The 25,166-nt window shown below is 40.5% G+C and overlaps 1 protein-coding gene across 1 annotated transcript in view; it reads left to right on the top strand.

Annotated features, from left to right (window-relative positions):
• The window catches only part of F13A1 (coagulation factor XIII A chain), a 61,915-nt gene extending 37,653 nt beyond the window's left edge, over positions 1–24,262 (top strand). Inside the window, exons 8-15 of the mRNA XM_084306728.1 lie at positions 1,770–1,908; positions 8,616–8,719; positions 9,558–9,646; positions 10,598–10,751; positions 11,352–11,639; positions 15,296–15,456; positions 17,993–18,129; positions 22,011–24,262. Coding sequence (XP_084162854.1) covers positions 1,770–1,908; positions 8,616–8,719; positions 9,558–9,646; positions 10,598–10,751; positions 11,352–11,639; positions 15,296–15,456; positions 17,993–18,129; positions 22,011–22,155 — 1,217 coding nt within the window. The 3' untranslated portion in view covers positions 22,156–24,262. The remainder of the gene's footprint in view (positions 1–1,769; positions 1,909–8,615; positions 8,720–9,557; positions 9,647–10,597; positions 10,752–11,351; positions 11,640–15,295; positions 15,457–17,992; positions 18,130–22,010) is intronic.
• Positions 24,263–25,166: the final 904 nt, after the last annotated feature.

Genomic DNA, 25,166 nt, shown 5'->3' on the forward strand with positions numbered 1-25,166 from the left:
AACAGCACAAGAGAGAACCCAGCTTCCTTCGCGCTGCTGCACTGGGGTGACAGGAGGAGTCCCCGAGGGTCACCATGTGCCTTTAACATTTGTGAAAATAGACTGAGGGGTGAAAATAGTGTGTAAGCAATTATAGGTGGCTGATTTCTTATATTAGGAGTTTCTTTATCTGAGTAATTTGTAATGACAGACATGGAGAAAGCTGAGGTATTCAGCAACTTCTTTGCCTCCGTCTGCACTGGTAAACAGGCTTCCCAAGTCTTTCATTTCCCTGAACACCTATGTAGATGGAGGCTGGGGGAGCAAAGTCCCACCCACTGTAAATGAAGAGCAGAGCAGATTCAACACCACCTGGTGAATCTAAACAGGTACAAGACTATGGGACATGATGACATAAATCCTAGGGTCCTGAGGGAACTGGCTGATGTAGTTGCCAAGCCTCTCTACTTCATAGCTGAAAAGTCCTGGCATTCGGGTGATGTCCCTGGTGAGTGGAAAAATGGAAACATCATGCCCCTACTCTTCAACAATTAAAACAAAGAATTGAACAAAGAGCACTACTCTTCAACAATTAAAACAATTAGGAGACATTTCTTCTCAGAAAGAGTGGTCAGGCATTGGGATGGGTTGCCCAGGAAGGTGGTGGAGGCACCTCCCTTGAATGTCCCTGGGGGCATTCAAGGAAAGGTTGGATCTGGTGCACAGGTTCAGTGGGTGACATTGGTGGTAGGGGGATGATTGAACCAGATGATCTTGAAGGTCTTTTCCAACCTTAATTTTTCTATGATTCTATGATTCTAACTTCATTTTGGATGAAAGTCATCTTTCATCTGAACAAGCTGAGATGATATGTCACTCTGCAGCCCCACTTTCTCCTTGAGGCTATGCCTCATGTCTGTTCCTATCTGCCAGGGTGCACCACAAAACAAGTCTAATGATGCACTGTTGTACTTCAGATATAGCCGTAGCTATTCCACATACCCCAACTTTACCACTTGGCAACTGGGGAAAAGAGTCATCAGCTACTTTGTGATTATCTGAGATTTAGGGGTAGAAGGCTTTTTTTTTTTTGCTTTTTTTTTTTTTAATCCACCTTTTAAAATCTTCTGTGGGAAGGGACTGTTGATTCCAAAGTACTACAGGATACTATTACTTAGCAATCAATAAAAATTCTATAATGCATTTTGTTCAGACTCTGACGTTTCACTTGCAAATAATGCAGTTTTCCCCCCTTGTTAGCAATCAGTTTCTGCTTTATTCTTTGTATTCTCCAGATCCCTTCTGATAACAGATGTCAAACAGGGAAACTCCAAGTCAGCCACAAGGAGACATTTTCAATTCATCTTCGTTTTAGCACAGTCTCTCCTGATTCTCCTGGTTTACTGATAATATATTCTGCATGTCTTGTAATCTCAAACTTATTTTTCTTCATACCACATTTGATCATGTAGCAGACCTATTGCATCCAGATTTGCCCTGAAAAGCTGCAGAGTTGTCAGTATGCAGGGCTATTTGAAAAAAATTAGTAACTGGGTGCTTAAGTTATAGTGATTGTACAACTACCTATCTTTGCTCATTATTCTGGGGTCAAATAAAATATTTAAAATATTCTATATAAAGCTATATAGGAGGAATAATTTGGGTTGATTTAACTGAGTTTTCCTATTTTATTTCAGTTATTAATAAGTTCTCTCTACTTATCCTGTCATCCATGAGCACAGGATTTGCTCCTCATATTTGTCCTCATTACATTTCTCTGTTTGCCACAGTTCTGAGATGCTTGGGGATACCTGCAAGACTCATTACCAACTATTCTTCTGCCCATGACAACAATGCAAATTTACAGTTGGACTTCTTTCTGGATGATGAAGGGCAAGTGGATGCCAAATTGACAAAAGACTCCATCTGGTGAGTTCTCCTGGCAAATACCTGTAATATGTCAACCATATATGTAGTAAAAAAAAAAAAAAAAAAAAAAAGTGTGTGTGAGAGAGAGAGAAGAAATATTTGTGATTTATTTATGAAAATAGAATGAATAGACTGTTGTTAGGCAGATGAATGTAAAGTGCTTGTCATATAAAGAGACAAGCCCTAGGGTATCTGTGAGATCACTACTAATATTACCATTCAGTAGTGCACATTTAACCACACTGAAGGAAACTTGAAACGACTTTGTGCTCCTTAAGGACAGGCTGGTCCTCATAATGGAAAGGAGCACCTCCATCGGTCCTGAGCCAGCTACAAAGAGATACCTCACTATCTATGGTAAAGCACCCTTCTTGTTCTGCTTCCACCCAGTTGTCATATTTTTCAAATAAATTCAGTTATTTAAATCCAAATTCAGTTGAAAAATAAACAAGCTAAGCTATCACACAAGTTACTGAAATGCTACCACCAGATTTATAAAAAGAAAACTCCCTGGGAACAAGAAAAGGAAACTACATATAATTTTGGAGAAGAAAGTCCTCTACCTTTCTCCTCAAACTCTTACTGTCTCTCATCTGACAGGAGAAGCGTAGCACATATTGATTATATGCTCTGTTCAGTAAAAATTATGTGAGGGTTATTGGGCCTCAAGCCTTTCCTCCTCAGAGTGAAGCAGTGAATGTGACCCCTGTATATATTGCTATATTCAGGAGATACTTGTCCTATTCAGTGTTAATTTACTTGATTTGTGTCAATGATATCTTCACCTCATCAGCATAGCTACTCATCAGCTTGTTTCATTAACAACTTAATCCCTGGAAGTCTTTATATTAAAACTGTAATAAATCCATTCTGTGGTGGATGAAATGACTGAACTTGTTGCTGTAACTAAGTAATTTCCATAATCTGTTACCAAAATGCAATCTAAGGTTCATTTACATCTGTAGCCTATATCACACCATCACTGGAAATAGGGGAGACTGGAAGAGACCTCTGAAAGTCATCTCATCCAGTACTCTCCTCAAAGCAAGCTCTGCTAGAGCAGTTTCCACCTGGGTTTTGAAAACCTGCAAGGATGGGCACTCCATCCACGGGGCAACCCGTGCCAGTGTTCAAATACTCACAGTAAAAATGTTTCCTTATGTTCAGACAAAATTTCCTGTGAATTACTTCTTGCCTTGTCTTTGGGGCCACTGAGAAGAGTCTGTTTTTGTCTTCCGCCCAAGCACCCTCTCTTTCTAATCAGTTACTTATATTTGATTAGAGCCATATTATACCTGATTAGAAGGTCCGACTATCATTGAAACTTTCCATCTCCAGGCCAAACAGTCCCAGCCCTCTAAGCCTCTTCTGATATACAACCTCTGATGTATCAGCCATTCCTCTCAGTTTTCTGTATCTGCAAACCTGCTGAAGGTGCAGCTGGTCCCATAATCCAGGCCATTAATGAAGATGTTGAACATTATTGGACCCAGCATTGACCCTAGTCACACAGCTAGTGACTAGCCCCAGGCAGATTTCATGCCACTGATCACAACCCTCTGAACCCAGCAGTTTTCAGTACACCTCATTGTCCACTTGTCTAGTCTATACTTCAGTAGTTTGTCCACAAGGATGTTACAGAAAACAGTGCTAAAGACCAAACAAACAAACAAACAAAAAATAACCAACAACTATTGCTTGGCCTCCCCTTGCCCATTCAGTCATTTTACCACAGAAGACAATCAGGTTGGTCAGACATGGCTTCCCCCTTGTAAATGCATGCTGACTACTGCCAATCATCATGTCCTTACTATTTTTTAAAACATTTTCCAGAAGAATTTGCTCTATCACCTTTCCAGGGATCAAGGGGCTTATACATCTGTAGTTCCCTGGATGCTGATGATGTTTCTCTTTCTTGAAGAAAAGAGTGCTATTTACTTTCTTAAGGTCCTCAGGAACCAATCCAGTCACCAAGACATTTCAAAGGCAAATGCGAGTGGCCTCACAGTGCCACCAGCCAGCTCCCTCAGAACTTGTGGGTTCATCCCATCAGGTCAATTGGACTTGTGTGTATACACAGAATTTGTCTGAATATTCCCTAACTTGATTCTTTACTTTTTATAGTGACAGTGATATAGCAGTGGAACAGATTGCCCAGAGAGACCGTGTTTACTTCTCCAGAGAAGTAGTTTACAAGAGTTTTTTTGTCCATAGTTTACTTCTCTGGAGATATTCAAGACCTGTCTGAATCTTTAATATTCAAGATCCTGTGCAATATGCTTTAGGTGACCCTGCTTGAGCAAGGAGGGTGGACTAGTTGATTTGCAGAGGTCCTTTTCAACCTTAACCATTCTGTGATCCTCCTCAGTGGCTGATAGAGGATCATTGCACTAGACTTTCCACAGCGGGTTCAAAATGCCTATTATTCCTGAAGGCAAATCTTAGCAGTAACTAAGAAAAAAAAGTACATTGAGTACTTTGACTTTTCTTAGTCCACTGTCACCAGGTCTGCTACCTCATTCAACAGTGGACCCAAGTTTTCTGTAGTCTTCCTTTTGTTACCAATGCACTTGCCTTTCTTGTTGCCCTTCACATCTGTTTGATTTGACATACTCTGATTTGTGCTTTGTCATTCCTAAACTTGTCTCTGCATGCTTAGACAGTGTTTCTACATTACTTCTGGGTAACTAGTCCCTGATTCCGCTCATGCACTCTCTTTTTATGTTTAAGTTTAGTTCAGACCACCTTGCAGGCCTCATGCTACTTTTGGTTGATTTCCTGCACATGAAGGTGGACCAGTCTTAAACTTGGAAGAGGTGATCCTTGAAAACAAATGAGCTCTCTTGGACCAGTCTTCTATTCAGGACTGCCTCCCATGGGATTCTTCCAAGCAGGACCCTAAACAGGCCAAAATCTGCTCTCTTGAAGTCCAGGGTTGTGGTCCTGCTATCTTATCTGACTTGTTCGTTCCTCTCAGGATCCTTAGGGGTTCCCAGCCTGCTAAGCTCTCTCTGGTCTGTGTGGCAGCAGGACCTCAGTATTTCTCATGAGGCTGGTCCTCCTATGGCTCCAAGAGCTGTAAAGGAACAGCCAATCATTTAAAATCATTTAAACCTGCCTAAAAATGATGTGAAGCAAGATTCAATGATTCACCATTCAGACTGTATACACCCAGTAATGGATCACTGCCATACTTCAGACTTTCACTATCTTACCTCTTCTTCTTCTTCCCTTCTCCTAACTGATTCATGAAACAACTCTGACCCACTTTTGACATTTCCTTGTCCTTCCCTACCTCTCCTTTTCCTAGCTTTTTTCCAAGGCTTCTGAATTCAGTCCTGTATTTTTCCATTCTTTTGGGGCAGGGACAGATCACCCAAAGTCATCCTTGTTCCACTGAAATCCATATACAACTTCACACCAGCATTTTGTCCTCCCATCCTCCTTTTTTTTTTTTTTTTTTTCATTCTGTGATTACTTTTTGAACTGCCTTGTTCATTCCTTTTTATCCTCATGATGCATTTATTAGTACATGGTGCACATAACCCTTTGGGCATAATTTAATATATTACATACCTCTTTTCATTTCTCCTCTGTGTCCTTTCTCTTCATTACTCTGTAACACTCCATGGTTGCCCACATGCAGACTCTTATATGGCTCGTGTCTTAACCTTGATTTTATTTTTAATGTCTCTTTTACTTTTTTTTATTATTATTGTTAAGAAGACAAGGTCAAGGGATTCATAATGATTTTTTTTAATGGATTTCTCACTTTTATTTATAATCTCTTGCAATCTGGAAACAAAACTCTTTTTCTTTATTAATATATCATTTCTATTGCTTTGTACTGCTGAAGCTAATCTGTCTTCAGGTTTTAAATACTCTCAGACTTCAGGAGCACTTGGAGCCAGAATTCTCAGTCCAATCCATCTCTGAGTGTGGGGCTCCCTCTGAATGCTATCTGACATTTATTTATTTTTATTAAAGAGCATTTTTTCCCTTGGGATAGGAAACAACGACAACAACAAAACACAAATACAGAATTACACAGACTTTGCAAAAAGTTATTTTTATAAAGCTGGCCGGATTTGGGCCCATCAGTACTGCTTCTGTCCCCTTACTTTGTTCTCCTTGTCTTTCTTAATGATGATAGAAAGACACTTAAAGAATATTTCTCTTGGATGGAAATCAAGACTCACTCCTACTGTGAAGTTCAAACAGACCAACATCAGTACCTCAGAAGTCACCCAGCCCCATGTGTATTCACCCATGTCCTGTGAGAGAGCCTTTCTGAAATCTCTGCTTTCCCATTCATTTCCAACTCACTTTTCTCTTAAAGTCTATCTCAATCCCAATGCCCAAGCTTATTAGCTGATGAAAGGGCAACAACTGTTTCCAGCATGTGGCTGCCTCATAAGCAATACCAAGTACCTTTCTTAAATTGTCTTCCAGGCATAAAACCCACCCGGTCATCTTTTATTAATTTCCCCATTGCTTTGTTTAGTCTATTCGTAATTATCTCTGTAAATATTTAATGGTCACTACATTGATCTGTATAGCCATTCTTGCTTTCTTTAATGTCTCAGGATTGCTGTAGAATACAAGAACTACAGGTTCAGTTTAACAAATTATGGCTTCAGAGCCAGATCCTCAGCTGTGCTCATTTCTGCCAAAGTGAATTTTCTGCTACATTTTGGAGAGGGAAATATTCCCCTCATTCTCATTTCCTTAATGTTTGTGCTTTACAAACAGTGCATTTCTGTCCATTCACATTCAATATCCTGATGTGTATTTGTTATTTGCATGGCAGCAGACCTAGAAGGATTGCTGTCCTGTCGCACTCAACACTACACCAATAGAAACCAGTGAGAAAGGCCAATCCCCTAGAGAGAATATAGAATGATAAGATACTGCATTATCTAATTACAGAATTGAAGCAGAGTTGCTTTTTTTTTTTTTTTTTTTTTCCACAGTGTTATTCTCCCCACCTCTCCTACCCCCCACCTTGTTTTTATCATCTTTCCCTCCTGTCTGCTCTTCAGGTTGTTCTTTTGCAGAACATAAAACCAATGACACATCTAAGTTTGATTCAAAGTGAACCAGTGAGTGCTTCAGGGCAGGTATTGTCTTTCTCACATGCTGGCATAACAGCTTTCAAAAACCCACCTACCATAAAGTGCATCCCCATCCTCTGGTAGCCCTCAGCTAAGCTCTGTGAGCATGATTCAGCATTGACTACTCTCAGCAGCATCAAAAATTCTCTGAGTGTGCGTCATTTTCCTTGAATAATTCCTTTTTCTGTAGTGGTGCTTCATTAACTCTCTTAACTGACAAGTTTTACCCTGATCCAAGCTTTCATTTCCACTTTGAAAAGTCTTGTTAGACAAGCTTCAGATCCTTCTGACTCTGCTTTGTGGCTGGTTTTCACCTATTATTAATGAAATGGTCAGAGATTAACAATCCCCGTTTCTGTTGCTAATATCATTGCATGTACTAGGGGCTGTATCAGCAGCTACACAGATGTAATTTTATTCATATCTGCTGTAGGATATGTATAATTTGCAAGCAAAACTGCCCCTTTCTCTACTTCTTCCTTCTCTTCTTTTTTTTTTTTTTTTTTTTTTTTTTTTTTCCCTGCAGTAATGAAATTAAAACACTTTGCTGGCTTTACTGCAAGACCCTCTTTGTACATTGCTTTTCTTCTTAGCTCGTGCTCTCCCTTGAGCATGGGTAACATTGCAGGAAGAGAGTGACAAGATTTGTCCTGTCCATTTATCTTTGAAATATTCTGGGCAAACTGGGATGACACTGTAGTGTGTTTTTTTCTTTTGCTGAGCATCCTATCAGATGAGGGCATTTACAGACTGAGTGCATAGATTAATCACTCTGATAAATACACCTTCCAGCAGTACTGTCTTGGTCTCTAAAGGTTTTTTGAACACCTGGTCTATGATAGTAACAGGTGGGTGTTATGAAAAGCTGTGCATTCTAGATCTGCCCTCTTTAATTGGTGTGAAAGACTGGGGAGGCCTTATAAGAAATCCACAATGAGTATAGTCTTATGAAGCCTGTGTGAGGTCTTTTTCTCAAACAACATGGAAACCAGTTGAGCATGTTTGCTATCAACCATGAAAACAAAGTTACACACTATACTGTTGAGTTGATCCTGAAATCTCTTCAGTGAAGGTACCAAAGCTTTAGTCTTACTAGTTATAAAGCAGAACAAACTTCAAAGTCTTACTAGTTATAAAGCAGAACAAACTTCAATGGCTTGAAGAAGATTCAAAGATTGATTTGGAGAGCAAGTTGAAGTAGAGGTGGCCTCCATAGATAGAAAAGATTATAGCCATCTCATAGCTCCATCTGGCTGGAAAGAGATTGTAGTGTGTGTAGTTCTTCATATACCCCAACAACCTCCAAGCACTGGAATATTTTCTCAGAGATATATGCATTCAACACACAATAGAAGAACAAAAAGTCTTCTTCAACTTACATTCAAGGATCTATAATGAAGGATTTTCATGTTTTAACTGAGAGATCTCAAACTGTTAGACTTAAAAATATATTCTTTAAAAAGAGCAGACTTTTTCACATCTAAATTGGCACATGTTGCTATCGAAGCAATGGCAGATCATAAAGACACAAGTTTATTTTGGTGTGTATGCTTCTTTCCAAGAATTTAATATTTTGGTCTCATCTCTTATAAGGAACTATCATTGCTGGAATGAAGCTTGGATGACCAGACCTGATCTTCCTGTTGGTTTTGGAGGATGGCAGGCTGTTGATGGGACACCCCAAGAAACCAGTGATGGTAATATTGCTTGAGGTCCTCCTTAGCACTCTTTCCAACACTTGGGTTCTTTGTGGCAAATGATGAGGTGACAATAGCTGACCCAGTGCCAGTATGTTGCCTGTGACAAACTTTTAACCAGATAATCACACTCAGCTTCACTAAGCGTTTTCTCCTGAATTGTTTTGAGCTCTAAAATAGATCTGTCCTTATTACAACACTGCTCATGACACACGTGCACAAAATCTTACATGAGGAGGGTCCTGCTTTGTACAGAAGAGATGTAGTTCCATTGCTGAAAGATGGCTTTCAAATTTTTAGAGAACCTATACAGGAGCCTAATCAAATGAGTTCTCTTTCATTATATATCAGCCAGTTTCTGCATCCCATGTTAAAATGCCTGAGCAGGCTGTGGGCAGGAGAGAAAAAGTGAAAAGCCACTGCTGTTTCTTCCCAGTCTTTAATTTTCCAGTTCTTGAAAGACATTTTTAGCAGATTTGAAGTGAGATCTTTCTCTGTCTATAGATTAACTGATCTCTCCCAAAATTATCTGCTATAACCAAAACCAGCTTTAGCTTCATTTAAAGTACTTGAGACTTACAGTGGGCTTCATGATGTCACTAAGGTACTGAGTCATTATATAGTTTCAGACTTAAGTCTGTGTTGTTTAGAGGGCTGGCAACAGAAATGAAGCTTTTCACTTCTTGGTCAGGAATTCCAGTAAACTATCGAAAGTGTTCACCAAAACCCAAGGATTCTTTTTCTTTAAGAAAGGATAATATTTTTACTTTTTTTTTTTTTTTAATTATAAAAATAACTTTCACTTTATCTTTCTTTCCCCCCTGTGCTCCCCCACCAGGTATGTACAGATGTGGCCCAGCTTCAGTTCAAGCCATTAAACATGGTCACGTTTGCTTCCAATTTGATGCTCCTTTTGTCTTTGCTGAGGTATGTACTTGAAAAATTTTAGTTCATTGAGTGGTATCAGTGGGACAATAGGTGAGACAGAAGATAGGGCTCCACTGCAATTTGTGGATTGAGAAGTTACTTGATATATGCACCACGTTTAAAATAAATCTCATAATTATATTTTTACATGCAGGCCAGTAGGTGTGATATGGCTCTAATGAATGACAGAGATTTCTCTAATCTCTGCTCACCGATGTAGTAAGCAGAAAAAGCTGTTCTGATCGAATTTCAGGCTGTGGTCTTCTATCCTTCCCAGATTCCAGATGTGCTGGGAAATGAGTCACTAGCTCTAGCTACTCATCTTCATCCTTTGGGAGTTGTGACCTCCTTCTCAGGCTTGCCAGAAAACCTGGTTATGTTAAGGCTTCCTTGCTTATTTCAGTCAAAATTTGGTGACTTTAAAGAGGTCCTTGTTCACCACATTTCTTTTGGCTGCAGTGTGTAGATCTGAGGCAGTTTGGTAGATCTGAGAAGAGTATATTTCCATGAACAGTGAGAGAGCCTGGCATGGTGATTTAACCTCTTGCACCACCAGAGTTGGTGTGCCCAGAACTGTAACAGACGTAGAGCAACTCTCTAACTGAATTGTATATAGCTTTGGACAGAAGAGAATAGGGATATTTTATCTATGAACTGTTCCCCTCTGGCATAAAGCTTTTTGATGCAAGGAATATGTAATCATGATCCCCAGGTCCAAATGGTATCTCTGCAGCCTACTGAGGTTTACACAGGCTATTGTTCTGGAGTTACAAATACTAAAATGCATCTAGTCATTATTGTAACATATGTCTAATTTTAAACATGGGATTTCAGTGTGAATAATTAGTGGGTTTTCAAGTTGATATTTCATGGTTTTGGTGGGAGTTAGAATGGCTTCCCTGCTTTCATATACTTCCATGCATCTCAATCCTTTTTGGTTTAATTTTGTAGGTGAATAGTGATGTTGTTTACTCAAGAAGGGAAAAAAATGGAGCCCAAATTATAGAAAAAATTGACACGACCCATATTGGGAAGATGATTGTGACCAAAGGAGTCGGGACTGATGAAATGGTAGAGATTACTGAGGAGTACAAGTTCCAAGAAGGTAACCTGAAATGGGGTGGGACCATACCAACAGAGATTTACCTCAATCAGATCTTGAACTGTAAATTTACAGACCTCTGGTACTGAGGTTGCTGCATGGAAAGCTGCTGACTTGCCCTCTGGAACTCTTTTTTTTTTTTTTTCCTAGCTTCACCCGAGCAACACTGCAGATGCCTTGAGAAGAGCACAAAACTTGTTTGCTAGTCAGAAATGTTTCAGAAAGAGTAAGCTGTAGTGAAAACAAAGGGCAATCATGAGGTAGCTTGAGCATACAAAACAATTCAAGGCTTTATGTACAGCTGTTTAGACATCTCTTACTCAGGCTTGAGACAAAAAAGGTCAGATGCTTGCATGAAGTAAATCAGTGTAGTTCCATTATTATCAATTAAGCTGCATCGGTTTCTTGGATATAGCTTGAATCTTTAAGACCCATCTTGCTTGAAAGTTGTGAAGTTCTCCTAACACTAACTTTACCACAAGAACATTCACTGTCCTCATCCATTCATTTCAACTACCAAAAGGTGTGGGAAATGAATCCTTGTGAGTGGACTAATGCACTACTTCTGCTTCTCTTCTTAATTTGGTTTTCTTTTGTTTCTAGGCTCAGAGGAGGAAAGACTGGCTCTGGAGACTGCTGTTATGTATGGTGTTAAAAAGCAAAGTACCCAAGATGCCATGTATCAGCCACAAAAGGATGTTGAGATGGATTTCCAAGTGCAAAAGGCAGTCCTTGGCAGTGACTTTAAAGTCACTATAACATTCAGGAACAAGAGCCGCAACTCCTACACTGCTACTACATACCTTTCAGGCAACATCGTGTTTTATACAGGAGTCACAAAGAATGAGTTCAAGAAGCACTCTTTCACTGTGAAACTGGAACCCCTTATGTGTAAGGCTCACATAGTTGTTTTCAAATCTGCTAGCTTTATTCATCTATGTCACTGTCACTAGTGTCTTTCTATCCATGGATAGAACCAATTCTAGTAGCTAGGGGTAGGATACACTATCGGGTATCAGGAAGCCCTGCTTCCAGCTCTGGCCCCAATAGCAGGGTCATTTAGAGATGAGACTGTTTTCTTCAGGCTGTTGCTCTTTGCATAATGCCCTCCTACACTGAGCTGCATGTCTGAGTTGTCCCAAATGTCCATCTGGCTTTGGAGGACAGGGTTGTTCAGGATTTATATATTTACAACAATCTAAAACGTATATCTGTAACTGGATTAAGACACTATACATCACATCAGGGGTATTTGTCAGCTGCACACGCACCCTGAAGTTAGGTGAGTTCTTTCCATATGCAGCATTTGCTTTTCCCAGTGCCCTCTGGACTGTTGAAGGAAGATCTTGCCTCCTTCTTCTCATGAGAAAAACAGTTCCTGGCAGCCTGGCTCACATGGCTTAGGAAAGGAGTTTGCACTGCTTAAAGTAGGGAAGAGGGATGTTCTGCTTTTTTATTTTGGATGTAACCAACCTATTTCATGGCAGCCATGGCAGCCCCATTTGGAAAACAGTAAGTACTGAGGATCTGCTGTTCTCCACAACTATGGAGCAGGCTGGTGTCAGAGCCCTGGCTTCTCCAGCAGCAAGTGATTGCCAATCTCTTTTTCTTCTGACAGGCCCGTGCTATTGGGTCAGTGCCTCCAGCTCAGCAAAATTAATAAAAGCATGCCCTTAAGCAAGCTAATTGAGAGGCTTAGAATCCTCCACTTGAGTTTTCTACTGAGAAAGTCGAGAGCAATGATTTTGCCTTCTTGATGCTGCTACTGGGCAAATGCAATCTCTGCTGAGCACAGCAGGAGTAGCAAAATGTCAGGAGCCCATAGGGTGGGCCACCTGGTCTGGATTTGGTGCTGGATCACAGCACCTCTGGCTGACCTCTGAGCTTCCTCACCTGTCCTGTCTATCTGTCCCAGCTCAGGAGGCTCTGTGAGTCCTTTCACCTCAAAGAGGCCCAGTTTCATCTCAGTGAGAAGCCTCTGAGCCCCTCTGCTTTCTCCCTCACTTTAAGTGTTTTCTAAAACTGCACATTTTGATTTGGAGTTTATTAATCTCCGTAAGCTAGGTGTCCATTTATAGGGATCTGCACGTGAAGGTTAATAAAAATTCCACCTCCAGTCTACCTCAAAGCTCTGACTGCTACTTGCTGTCAGGTTCTTTCTAACTCCTCCAACTCACTTGCAGGTAGTTTGGAAATGGTCTGTCTTTGTGCTCTTGCACTAAAGGTCTCTGTAAGCTATTATCACCTGAAATACAGCTTTTGTAGTGTTTTGAGGTTCATCTGTCTCCTCTGTGCAAGAAGTGAAATGAATAGGTGATATTTTAAGCATCACTGAGCCTCATCATTCATTTTTTCTAAGTAAATAGTTTCTGAAAAGCTTTTTGAATCTGTGCTGTAAACTCTAAATTGACCGATAGTGAGTGAACACAGACCAGAGAGATGCACCTAAGAGACTAGGACATGACTTTTGTTTTTATTTTTATTTTGTATGTATAGAGAAGTGTGTCCCCATCACTGTCTCTGGCCAAAGTGACATTTTAAGGTATTAAACCATCTTTCTACCACCTTTCAAAGTGGAAATTAACATATAGCTGAACTACAGTCATCAACTTGCACAGACTTTGTCCATCAACAGGACAAAAAGATCCCTCACAAGTTATCTCTGATGGTGCTACATAAAACTCAAACATGTATTCTTTTGCATTTGCCTTGGAAAGGAGTGTACAGGCAGGAATCGTGTCAGAGCAGATGGACTTTGTGAAGGGTGGCAGTGTGATCATTTGCAGCTGTGTGAGAACAGTCTGTCAGAGGAGTTGTGGTAGGATACCTCCTGAGGCACTTGAGCAGAATTTGTAGGCTTCATTCATGGCACTAAGGGTAAATGTATCTGGAGGTATCAAACTATTACAATATAATACAGAAGTGTTAAAGGCATTCTTCCAGACTGTGCTACTGAAAAAATGAAACAAACTAAGTTTTCAAACAGGAAGTGAATGCACGATTTTCAGAATAATGATTAAAGAAACTGTGTGGGTTGAAAACATCTTTGAGGATTTGAATAGCTTAAACCTTCCAGTGCCTTCAAAGGTGCTCTCACATCTATTCAGTTATATTTAGTTTTCTCTTTTTTTTTTTTTTTTTTGAGAGGCTGTAAGGCAGCTTGGTGTTGTGTCTCCCCTGGCTTTCCCAGGTGCAATGAGAGGTACTGGCAACTTACCAACACAGCCAGTGCTAAGGAAATGGAAGTCTATTATTCTTTTCTTTTTCTTTTTCTTTTTTTTTTTTTTTTTCCTGCAAGAATTAAATTTAAACAGAAAAATTTCTTTCCTTCCACTGTAAATTCCACTTAGGTTGTAACTAATTTATTTATTTATTTACATGGATGAAAAATACCTTGCCTCATTTATAATTTACGATTTGTGGCATTATGGGAAATTCCTTTAAAAGAGATACAGAGTGATAGGGAGGGAGGGGGAGCACATCAAGCAAATTTAAGGCTGGCCTGGTAAATCCAGGTCAGGTGGTTACCTAGGGAATAGCTTTGAAACCAAATCAAGGAACTGTTTTTGATGTGAGTGGATCAAAAGAGTGAAAAGGGGTGAATGTGATTTACACAATTGAGTTCAATTATCTCAGTGTGTACAGTGTATGTCACAAATACAATACAAATAACAGATAACAGTAATAATCATAGTTAACAGGTGGGAGATTTTGATATGTTTACTAGGGTTATAATGAATGTTTATAGAGGCAAGAGCTCCAGATCTATATATTCTGCCTGGTCACTTAGTTAGCAGATCTGCTTCTTTGCATCACATTCTCACACTATTGTTGGCCTGGGAATTGCAGTTCAATATGGTTAGAATTAATGATTCCCTGCATCTCAACCATCTAGCCCAGGGGGACTTGTTCCTTCCAATAATTATTGTCAGGGAGCACATGAGAGCTCTCTGGAGGGTGTGCTGGTGACAGGAGGCCCTGCCTGCTAAATGTTGCAGGCAAGCCCAGTGTAGGACAAAGGTAGTTATCCAGACATCCTGGAGAGCTAGGTAGTCTCCCAGGTAGTCTGCACGTCCCTAAATGGCTGCTCTGGTGGCATTCCTGGTGGCATCTCTCTGCTGGGAAGAGAGGCAGAGAAAGTACAGGAATGAAGTGAAAAAGCAAAAATATACAAGGACAGTACTTAAAAACTGTTTTAGACCTTTGTGTCCAGCAGCTAATTATTGCCAGTGTTGCTTATCACTTACTTTGTGGTGGTGCCTGGGAACCTTCCAAAGTGGCCTGGGCCTGCAGTGACAGGCAAAGGGCAGAGGCTGTACACAAACCTAACTGCTGCCTCAGGGAGCAGCCTAATTGCAAAGAGAACAAAAACAAGAGAGGGAATGATGAGGTAAAGAAATTAAGGTAGTTTGGGCAAGAGAAGAAAAGTCCTTCTTTGGTGCTTGACCACCTTTCTCCGAGATACTCATGTAACTGCCATGAGAGGAGGAGCAATTAGCCATTAGATTGCTTCAGACGCATTTTTTTCTTTTCTTTTTCTCCCCTAGCTAGTGCTTTCGATGTTATCATCACATCAAGCGAGTACCTCAGTGATCTGCTGGACCAAGCCTCCTTTCATTTCTTTGTGACAGCACGGATCAATGAAACAGGGAAGATCCTGGCCGCCCAGAAGGCAACGGTCCTCGAAATTCCTTCCCTGCGGATCAAGGTATCTCATGGCTGTGGTAAAGGGGACTGACCACCATGCTGTGCGTGGGCTGTTGGTTGGCTTCTGGGATAGGGGACTGTGTTTTTGTCTTCAGTTACCTTCAGTTACCACCTGGAGTGTATGAGGGTGTATGTTAGCCTGAGTAGTCTACATTAAAGACTGAGGTTGACAGCGTCACCTATAATAGAGAGCTAAAGTGATCTCAGTGGAGGAAGGAGGTGAAAAGGCCTGAGAAAGTTGGAGGAACTCAAAACGTGGAAGAGAGATTACTCAGTCAAATTCCTCAAGTCTTTGACAACCTGAAAAGTCTGTTATATTTAAAGCAATGCAGTACATTTTTCTTGCTGAAAAATGAAGGACGCTACTGTTGAGGAGAATTTGCTTGGCTTGTGCAAGTTTTGGGGAAGCTTCCTCCAATATTGAGTGTGTAACATCCTTTGGAATGATAATTTCATGATATTCCTTTCTGCCACTCTGTGAATGCACTGTTAGTGGAGTTTCAAGTATTTCTGCAGTTGGTGGCATGGTAACTCTGAAATTACAGAAATGTGGTGATTCTGATAGGACAAGGACCCTGTGTTGTATTGCAAAGACTGCAAAAAGTCTGAGTTCTCAGTTCATAACTGGACATCCAAATAGAATGCCTTATTTTCAACAGTGATGAGCCTTCATCTGCTCTGAATGATGTCATTTGGGTCATTTTTTTACCTGCTAGTACAAAAAATTAATAATATCAGAACACCTATTCAGGAAACTTTATATAAACATGAGTGTAGATCCCTAAAACTCAAGACCTTGAAAGGAATCTAAGTTTATACAGCTTTTGTCTCCCATATATTTATTTGAAACAGTGTTCAGGTTTCCATATAATAATATATATAGTAAAATGAAACAGCATCCTTCAGCAGAAAAAAAGCTTTTTAAAGAATGTAGGTTAAAACTACAGCGAAGTTTGAAAAAAAAAAATTGTTCCGTTTCTTGGTCTGCAGAAATGATCTGATCAGATTATTGGCATTTTCAAATACAAGTTTTCATTTAACTGAGCATTCCAGAAAGGAGGTGAACAAGATAGATAAATGCTATCTTCAATACCCATCTTCAATAACCAAATGTTAAAAGTAGAAAGTTCTTTCAATTCATTATGTAAACAGAACATCTTATACAGGATCCTCAGTTTCAGTTTCAGAACAGTTTATCCTCCCTGCTTTTATGAAGAAAGGATGCTTAGTATATGCAATAACCATGTCTTCTAGTAAAACTCTGTTTCTTCTCTGCTTCTTTGTGTTGTGTGAATACAATCTGAAATTTTAATAGATGGATTTTTTTAAGCATGCTTGTGTGTGCGTGTGTGTATACATATGTATTTATATAAGAAACTTTGCTTTACTGCTTTATTTATTTTTCTTTATTTAAAGAAATCTGAGGAAACTATCTTCCTAGGTTTCTTCTCAGATTTCTTCATTGGGCATGTTTGTCAGATTGGAGTTCTTAATGTGAAAGTAAGGGAGAAGATTGAAAAGCGTATTTCCTCTCATGTCTTCAGATACAGCTTTGATCTTTCTCTGGTGGTCTGAAGAGATTGTCAGAATTAGCAGTTGAGGAAATTACACCTTATAATTTAGCTTGACATTAGGTTACAAAAATAAGTTCGGCAAATACAGGTCATGCTCTCAGTTGCATATATGGGAATTCAGGATGATTTTGAATCCACCCCATGTATCAGTGATCTTCACATATCTAAATGGGCAATTGAAATAAGGACGATATAAGGCCCCTAATGGGCTAGAACTTCTGAATATACCACTTGTGGTTTTTTTGTTTGTTTGTTTGTATGTTTTGTTTTGTTTGTTTTAACTCACATGGCTAAAAGCTATTGAGAGTTTAGCTGTGAGTGTCTCATCTGTTGCTCCAGTCAGTATTATTGGTATTTGTCATGGAACGATCCCTTAGACCAGAGCCTTTCCAGCTTTTGCAACTGTGAGACTCTGTAAGTATTTGCAGGAGGGATGAAGACCCCAGGATAGTGCTTTAATTTGATTGCAAAGATACTTCTTTACCTTAGCTACCTTTCTGAAGGCCCTTTAAAGTCTTTCATGGACCAGCTGGGATCTACCAGCCGTCAGATGAAAACCCCTGCCTGAGCCATGTACTTTAGGGCTGGCAGAGGGCCTGGGGAGGGGTAAGAATAAGAGAGAGGGGCCCTGCTCAGCCAGCCTCTCCCTCAGTTGAACCCTCAGCCACAGGACTCTGCAAGCAGATTTGTGTTTTTCCTCTGGAAACAAGAGCCTGCCTCTTGACTTGTCACGTGCCTTGCAGGGAAATTGCAATGGGTAGAAACACCTGTAGTAGTAGAGCCTATGGGCCCATCCAATTTTCTTCTAACTAGACTTTCTCTGCCTCATGCTGTTTTGCTACATGCTTCATTCCCCCTCCTTTTTTTTCCTTGCAGGTACTGTGTATTTAACCCCACTTATTTCACCATGAGACATTTTATTATTATCAGCTTGTGGAGCTTTATCTTTCCCTTGTTGTGCAGACTCAAGGTGAGATGGTGGCCGATAAAGAAATGTCTGTGATTGTGGAGTTCACCAATCCTCTGAAAAAAACCCTGGAGGACGTCACGCTCCGCCTCGAGGGACCTGGAGTACTGAAGACAATGAAAAAGGAGTTCAGGTAGGGAAGCAAGCACAGCTGGCTGGGAGTTCATCACCTTCTTGCTTATAGGAGACAGCTTACAAGAGACACTTAACTAATGCAGCGCTGAGTAATGCAGACGCTCTCCTTACTTTAAAATTCAATCCACAGGGGAGCCATAGGTCTCAACAGTCAGAAGGAGTCAAGTTGTCCCTTGTGCAATGAGGGGCAATGATAGCATTTCATCTGTTCAGTACTGGTGTTGGAGAGCAGTGTCGTGGTTGTGGGTAGCTGCTAATGCAGACAGAGTTTACGTTTTCACTGTATTACATAATTTTTAGTGCTTGACAATATTACCTATGAGCTGCTAACACAGAAAGAAAGAAAGACAGATTTATCCTACACATGAAGTGTTTACTGCCACTCACTCAGTATGTGTAAATCAAGTCCAGTGCTGCTTTTCAAATAGGGCTTTTCTTCACTCATGTTAATCATGATTATACAAGATGTTCAGGTACCTCAGATGATCTTTGCAAGCTTATGTCAAGACACAAAATGTGTGTTGGATAGAGAGGAGTTTGCTGTGATAGCTGTAGCAGGTCTGCAAGCACTTTTTCCCAAGCCTAAGGAAAAAGAAAGTCTGTCAGCTGCCTTCATTATACACAATTGCACTTCATGCTGACAAAGGGGTACTCCTATGATGAACAAGTAGTTCTCTATACCCTCTTTCCATTTAAGTTAAGTGTCATAAGTTTGGCATTAGCCAGTTCCAGGATGTATAACTGGGATCGTTGGAAAATTTTGCAGCCATTGCTTATTCTTGGACAGCTGAAGTGATGCTATCTATCATTACCTGTGCTGATGGTCCCCAGGTGTGTGCAAAAGGAGTTTGAAAAATTGCCTGTGCTTCAGCAGCTGCATAATTTGTCAGTATTATCTGCAGCCAGTAGGGGAGGTCTGAGCCTGATGGCACCTGGGCCAGGAATAAAGAGATCAAAACCAGTCTCCAGAGTGGAGCTGGACAGAAAAATGACTGTGGAAGGACATCATACTGCGCTTGCTTTGTGCACGTGGTATGTCACAGATGCTGCTGAACATGACTCAGCACGGTCCACCTGAGTTACACAAGTTGCAGCAGTAGCCCTCATTGCTGCACAGATGTGCCAGCCTCCCCTGTTGTTCTGCATCCTTTTTGTTCCAAAAGATGCAGTGGGCTGTTCTCACCTTCAAGGATGCAGGAAATGTCAGGTGCATCAAAGGCACAGAAGTTAGGGAGAAACATGACTCATGGAACAAATGTCATTTTCCCTCAAGTCACCATGTTTTCCCCTTTGTAGTAGTGCCCTTGGCATCATTTAAAATGGAAATGGATCAGCTTAGTCATTTTAAAATCTGTGATTTAACTTCTCTGAGATGAATGAAGGCTGCAGGTTATACACACAGAGGACAGAACAGGGAGCAGTTGTAGTTTATTTAAATAATAATCACATTTGCCTCCGTGCATTCGGAGTGATAAATGGCTCCGGTGTGTGATGGCTCAGCATATTACACAGAACCATTCATCACTGAATTCTCTCCCAGGAAAATCAGATTAGGGTGGCTTTACTACACTTGCAAAGAGAATTAAACCTATTCTAGGCTTTTCCCTTCTACTTCTTCCATGTCTGTCAGGGACTGTCATATATGGGATGTATCTCTTGCAATTGTTTGTGGGTATGCGACTCTTGACTTCACTGTATTTTTAAAGTAGCTTTTCTATATCATATGGACGATTACATAAAATAGGGATGTGTGATCCAGCTGATACAACTTTATACTAGGAATTAAGTGGCCTGGGGGCTTCTGCCTTGGCTATTTACAAGGAATGTATTTATAGTGATATTTAGCTATCAGCTGGAGGCAGATGAAGAACACAACTTACAGAAAAGCCTGTGGCAGCAGCAGTCTCTACATGAGGCACAGTCTTTACATGACAGATGAGAATTAATCAGGCAGTGATGGATATCGTTAAAAGGATTTTAGGCAAGCAAGCATTCACAATAGATTGTAAGTCACTTTGAGTGTTTCTACATATCAGACCTCAGCTAGTATTAGTATGTGTAGAGAGAAGCAAGTTGTTTTATAAGTAGGACAGTAGAGAAATGGGAAAAGGTAGGATTTGTTTCCCAGCACAGCTGTTGTCTTCCTGCAGATATATATATGTATATATATGTATATATATATATATATACACACATATATATACACATATATGCATATGTAGAGATAATAGAACTGTAAGTCAAAGACAATAGCACTGCTCCCACTGGGGTACTGGGAAGATGTGGTCTGAAAACCTCCAGCCTTAGAGAATCTGGCCCCCAGGTACTCAGGAAGGTAGACTGAACCTTGCTGCATGGGAAAACTTCTAATACCTTCATCACTTTCTGTACAGATCATCCCATAAATTCTAAATTAAAAATGGTATTTAACCTTGCACAGCAATTGAAGCCATTGCTTTATCATACTATCATTTTAGTGGGCATCTGATAAAGCAGGCCAGCTGAGGGGAACAGAATATATCTCATTAAGAACAGAGATAAAAAGAGGGGAGACATTTGCTAGAAGCAGTCTGCACATGCAGACTAAAAATGTGAGCTTCCTCTGCTTTTTCTTTTCTAAAACTGGGTACGTGCCCCAGGATACCTATGACTGTATATGCAAAATGCAATGTAGTGCCATGTAGAAATACCCATGCTAACCTCTAAGAAATTAGAATGCCTCTTATTTTAGCAGGGACAGACATGCACTGAAACAAATATACAGGTGGGAGGATCCCAGGCTTGCTCATTTAGAGTTAATAGGTCTCCTTATCTTCTGGCAACTTGTGCTAAGTCTGAGCAGTCCTTTCTGTTCTGATCCTGGCATAGGACAGGACATCTAATAGCCAAATCCTACAAGATGAGAATTTGCAACTGTGACTAAAGTTTAGGCTTACTTTACTCTCACTTTATTTAGCCGTTTAGAGTACCATACCCATGTGAGATGAAAACACTGGCTCAATTCATAATCCTCTTACTTAATGTTGAGGAAAAGAACATTCATTTTTATAGCTAGCTCCCCACTACACTATCTCTTCCTTTGGTTCCCTTAGAGCAGCTGTATCCTGACATCCCCCCAAACATAATCAATCAATATCAGCCTTCGAAATCTTGCACACAAGGTAGTAAAAGCTCTGGGAAAACACAGATACCAATATTCAAGGCTCTCTGTGCGTCTTGATTGTAGTGAGAACTGAAAATCAAGAGTAGTACAGAATACAGTTGATTTATACTATGATTTATCAGTAGTCATACATAATATAAAAGAGTAACTGCTAACAGCAGGACTCCCAAGAACACTTTAGCCTATTTGTATGGACATGAAGAAGTCATCTGAAATGGCTAATAAGGAGATCCCCTGATGTTGTGCCTATGGCAGAGGGGCTCTGCAGCTCATCAGCACTGAGCCAAACTTGCACAATGGGGATGCCCTTGCTACTTCATAGTGAGGACTTATTTAACCATTTAAGGAATCACCAACAGGCTGTGGTCTATAATATACAGGTAAAATGGAATTTTAAAGTAGAAAAAATATATCATGCCTATAAAGAAGATCATTCTGAAAGTGATCATGAGAGGAAGTGACAGGAGGCAGAGGAGCCCTGATTCATTTTGGAAATTTAAAATCAGCCTGGAGGAAAGGCTAGAAAAGGCTTTGACAGAATAAGCACTGAGAAGAATGGAAAATAGAATAATTTATAGGACATTTATGATAATGAGTGAAACATTAAAAAAAAAAAAAAGTCTAATACTGCCCAACTTCAGTTTCTCCAAACCTGGGTCAGGTTGAGAGCATTGGCTGACTGATGACAATATTGTTACTTTCCTTTTTACCTACAGGCAAATCCCATCGAACTCTACCTTGATCTGGGAAGTAAAATGTATCCCAAAACGGCCAGGTTTACGAAAGCTGATTGCAAGCCTGAATTGTGATGCTTTGAGGCATGTGTATGGTGAGCTGAGCATCCAGATTCAGAAACCATGAACCAAGGTGCTGTCTTCATCCCTTCATTTAGCTCTTATTATATTTCAAAATATCACATAAGAGGGAGCAAAATAGAGACAGAGGTAGAAATCTGCTTTTTTTTTTTTTTTTGGTCATCATTTGTGTTGCACAAAATTTGATATGAAAAAGTAACCAACAACACTGGGAAGAGAGAATGAAAAAGGATTTGAATGGTGAATGATTCAAAATTAGACACACGTAATCAAAGGCAATTCTAGGACATATTATTGCTGTAGTTCACTTGTATTTATGGACTTTAGCTTTAGTGCTGCAAGGGAATCTGAAAGGCTTCATTCACCAAAGTAGTCTGAACTTTAGTTTTAATTAAGGCCTGATATTTCAGTGAAAAGAAAAAAGGAAGAACCCAGTGTTATAAATTCTTAGAGTGAATTACACAACCTTATGGTAGATCATTCAGGCTGCAATAAAAACAGGTATTTCTAGCTAACAGGACTGCTTTATCCTACAGTGTTATAATTTTCCAGTTCATGGACTGCATGCTTTGCTGGAATCATCTCTCAGGGTTTGATATCTCCAAAGTATTTCCAGCTTCCTGTTCTCACTTGCTGCTTCACTATGCTTTTTCTCTTGCTCTTTCATGCATGCCTGCACCCATACAATACTCACTTTGTTTCATGCCCTTTGCCCATCCTGTATGCTGTTAATTTGCTATTCCGTTCCTTTGATTGCTGAAAATAAGTAGTTTTTCATGCCCCTGCTCAGATTTTGTCCCACCAAACTTGCATTTCCTGGTCACATCTCTTGCATATGGTTGTGCTCTCCATACTTTTCTGCCTTTTCTTCTCTCCTAAGCCTCATAGTTCCATTTTCTATGTGTGTGTTGAGGGTGTCCCCTGCTGCAGAGCAGTCCAGGCCCCACCAACTTGTTCATGGGGCAAGGGAGAGAGGAGCGAAAGGGACTGAGAGGCAGCTTTCCAGCCCCACAAGCCTAACAAATGTCCTGCACAGGAACTGCCACCTGAGGATGAACCTAGATTAAATCATGCCCGAGCATTCCCTGGGAATCATGACCACTGTAAAATCAGGACCTGTTACATGGAACACCCCAGGAAGATTTAGGGACAGAAGCTCAGCTTACAGGAATAAACATGCATCCTGAGAAGCAGAAACTCTGTAAGCTGGGTCAGCTTCCTACCTTGCTTGGAGCATATTCCTCTGTGAGATGCAGTAGGGCCTGCTATGGCTTCATTCCTTTCCTGAGGCCCTTCTGGCCCAGAGACTGTCCTGGATCTATGTTTTCCATTAGTCTCCCATGTAGGTGCTATTCCATCCTTAGCCATGAACTCCCATGTGCTAGGCAAGGAGGGGTGTGTGTGTGGCCATTTCTTATCTCTCCCAAAATCCTTCTCAGGATATTTTTTCAAATGAGACAAATATGTGCAAGCCACAGTCACATGCCCGCGTGCGGTGACTCTCCCCTGGCCAAAGTGTGTAAGAGCATATCCCATACTAAGAGCGTGGTTGAGATAACTGAGCTTTCAAAGAAGTTAAAAGGAGCCTTGTGCTCGTTAAACACTGTGGCTATATTGTGCATGGCCATGTCATTTTATGGTCTCATTAGCGAGAGAGCAGGAGAGATGGCATGCCTTCTGCTCCCCTTCTTGCCACACATTGCTTTCTACAAAACCAGTGACCAGTTGTTAAAAATAAGTAAGCCCAGGGGAGGAGAAATGCAAGCTGCTCTTTTGCTAAAGTATGTGGAGCAAAGCAAAGATTCATATCACACCACCTCACATGCTCAGTGAGTAACCCTGGATCCAGGAACACCAGACCTTTTGGGGCTTTTGTTCAAGCATGGTTACACCTGTATTGTGTACAGCTTACGGGACCACGTTTATACGCTCTGCAATGTCAGTGTCTCCTACAGAAGTCCTCTGGGGCACGAGGGACTGAACAGTATGTTGTAAATGCACAGTGACAATCTCTGTTAAGTAATTAAGCAGTTCTACCACAGTCTACATCACCTAATAAAATTATCCATTTTTTGCTCTTGCCTATAAACCTGCTTTCCATTCTAGACTTTTTATTACTACAGTGTAATAGGAATTTAAAATAAAGCATATCTGATTGCACTTGCATCATGTGTTCTGTGTTTTAATCAGTCACTTCTTCTGTGCTATAGCACTATAGACACTATTTGCTGCATCCTAAGTGTAAGAGTAAGTTGAAAAATTTGCTTCTGAGCCATGCTGTTGAAGGTGCCTTTTTGGTGCTAGGGAGAAAGCCCTAGCTTTACTTAAATATAAATAAATAAATGTACAGGCTTGGTTTGACTATTTGCCTTTGCAAATGAACTGGAAGAGCTGACGATTTCAAGAGCACAACACTGTGCCAGCAAAGAGAATCCCCAGTTTCCCCTGGAAATTACTTTAACATGTCAGAGCCCATTAAAGAGGCCGATGTGCTCCTAATGAAACCTTACCTGCATCCCACTTCTAAAGTGTGCTCTTCTCAGCTAAATATTTTGAGGCATTTTACTAACAGTCATTAAACCGAATAAAGTTCACTGGGAGATTGGAAATATTTTAAGGTAGTTTACAGAGGGTTATGTGGGAGCAAAGAGAAGTTCAGTGATGACTGTGAAGGAGGCCAGTGATGTCAACAGCTCTTAGCACTGCTGGCCAGCTCGCTTGGAAGAGAGCTGCTTATAAAAACCTAAGGACAAACAGAGGATGGCCTTTAGGTTTTCAACCACTCATCCCCTGTACATGGGCTGGTACCTGACTAAAATCTGGAGTTGCAGTGAGTGCTCCGGTAGGTCAGCTTGGCCAAACAGGGATCTTCTAGAGCTTAGGTGGAAAAAAGAAGCTTATGGCCGCTGGAAGTGAGGTCAAGCGAGGTGGGAGGACTGCAGAGATGCTGTTTGCCATTGTAGGGAGAAAATTCATGTGGCCAAAGCTCAATTAGAGTTGAAGATGGCCAGTACTGTGGAGGGCAATAAAAAGGGCTTTTTCAAATATGTTAACATC

The sequence above is a fragment of the Netta rufina genome (assembly GCF_964035555.1).
Source record: "Netta rufina genome assembly, chromosome: 2".
NCBI classification, from domain to species: domain Eukaryota; kingdom Metazoa; phylum Chordata; class Aves; order Anseriformes; family Anatidae; genus Netta; species Netta rufina.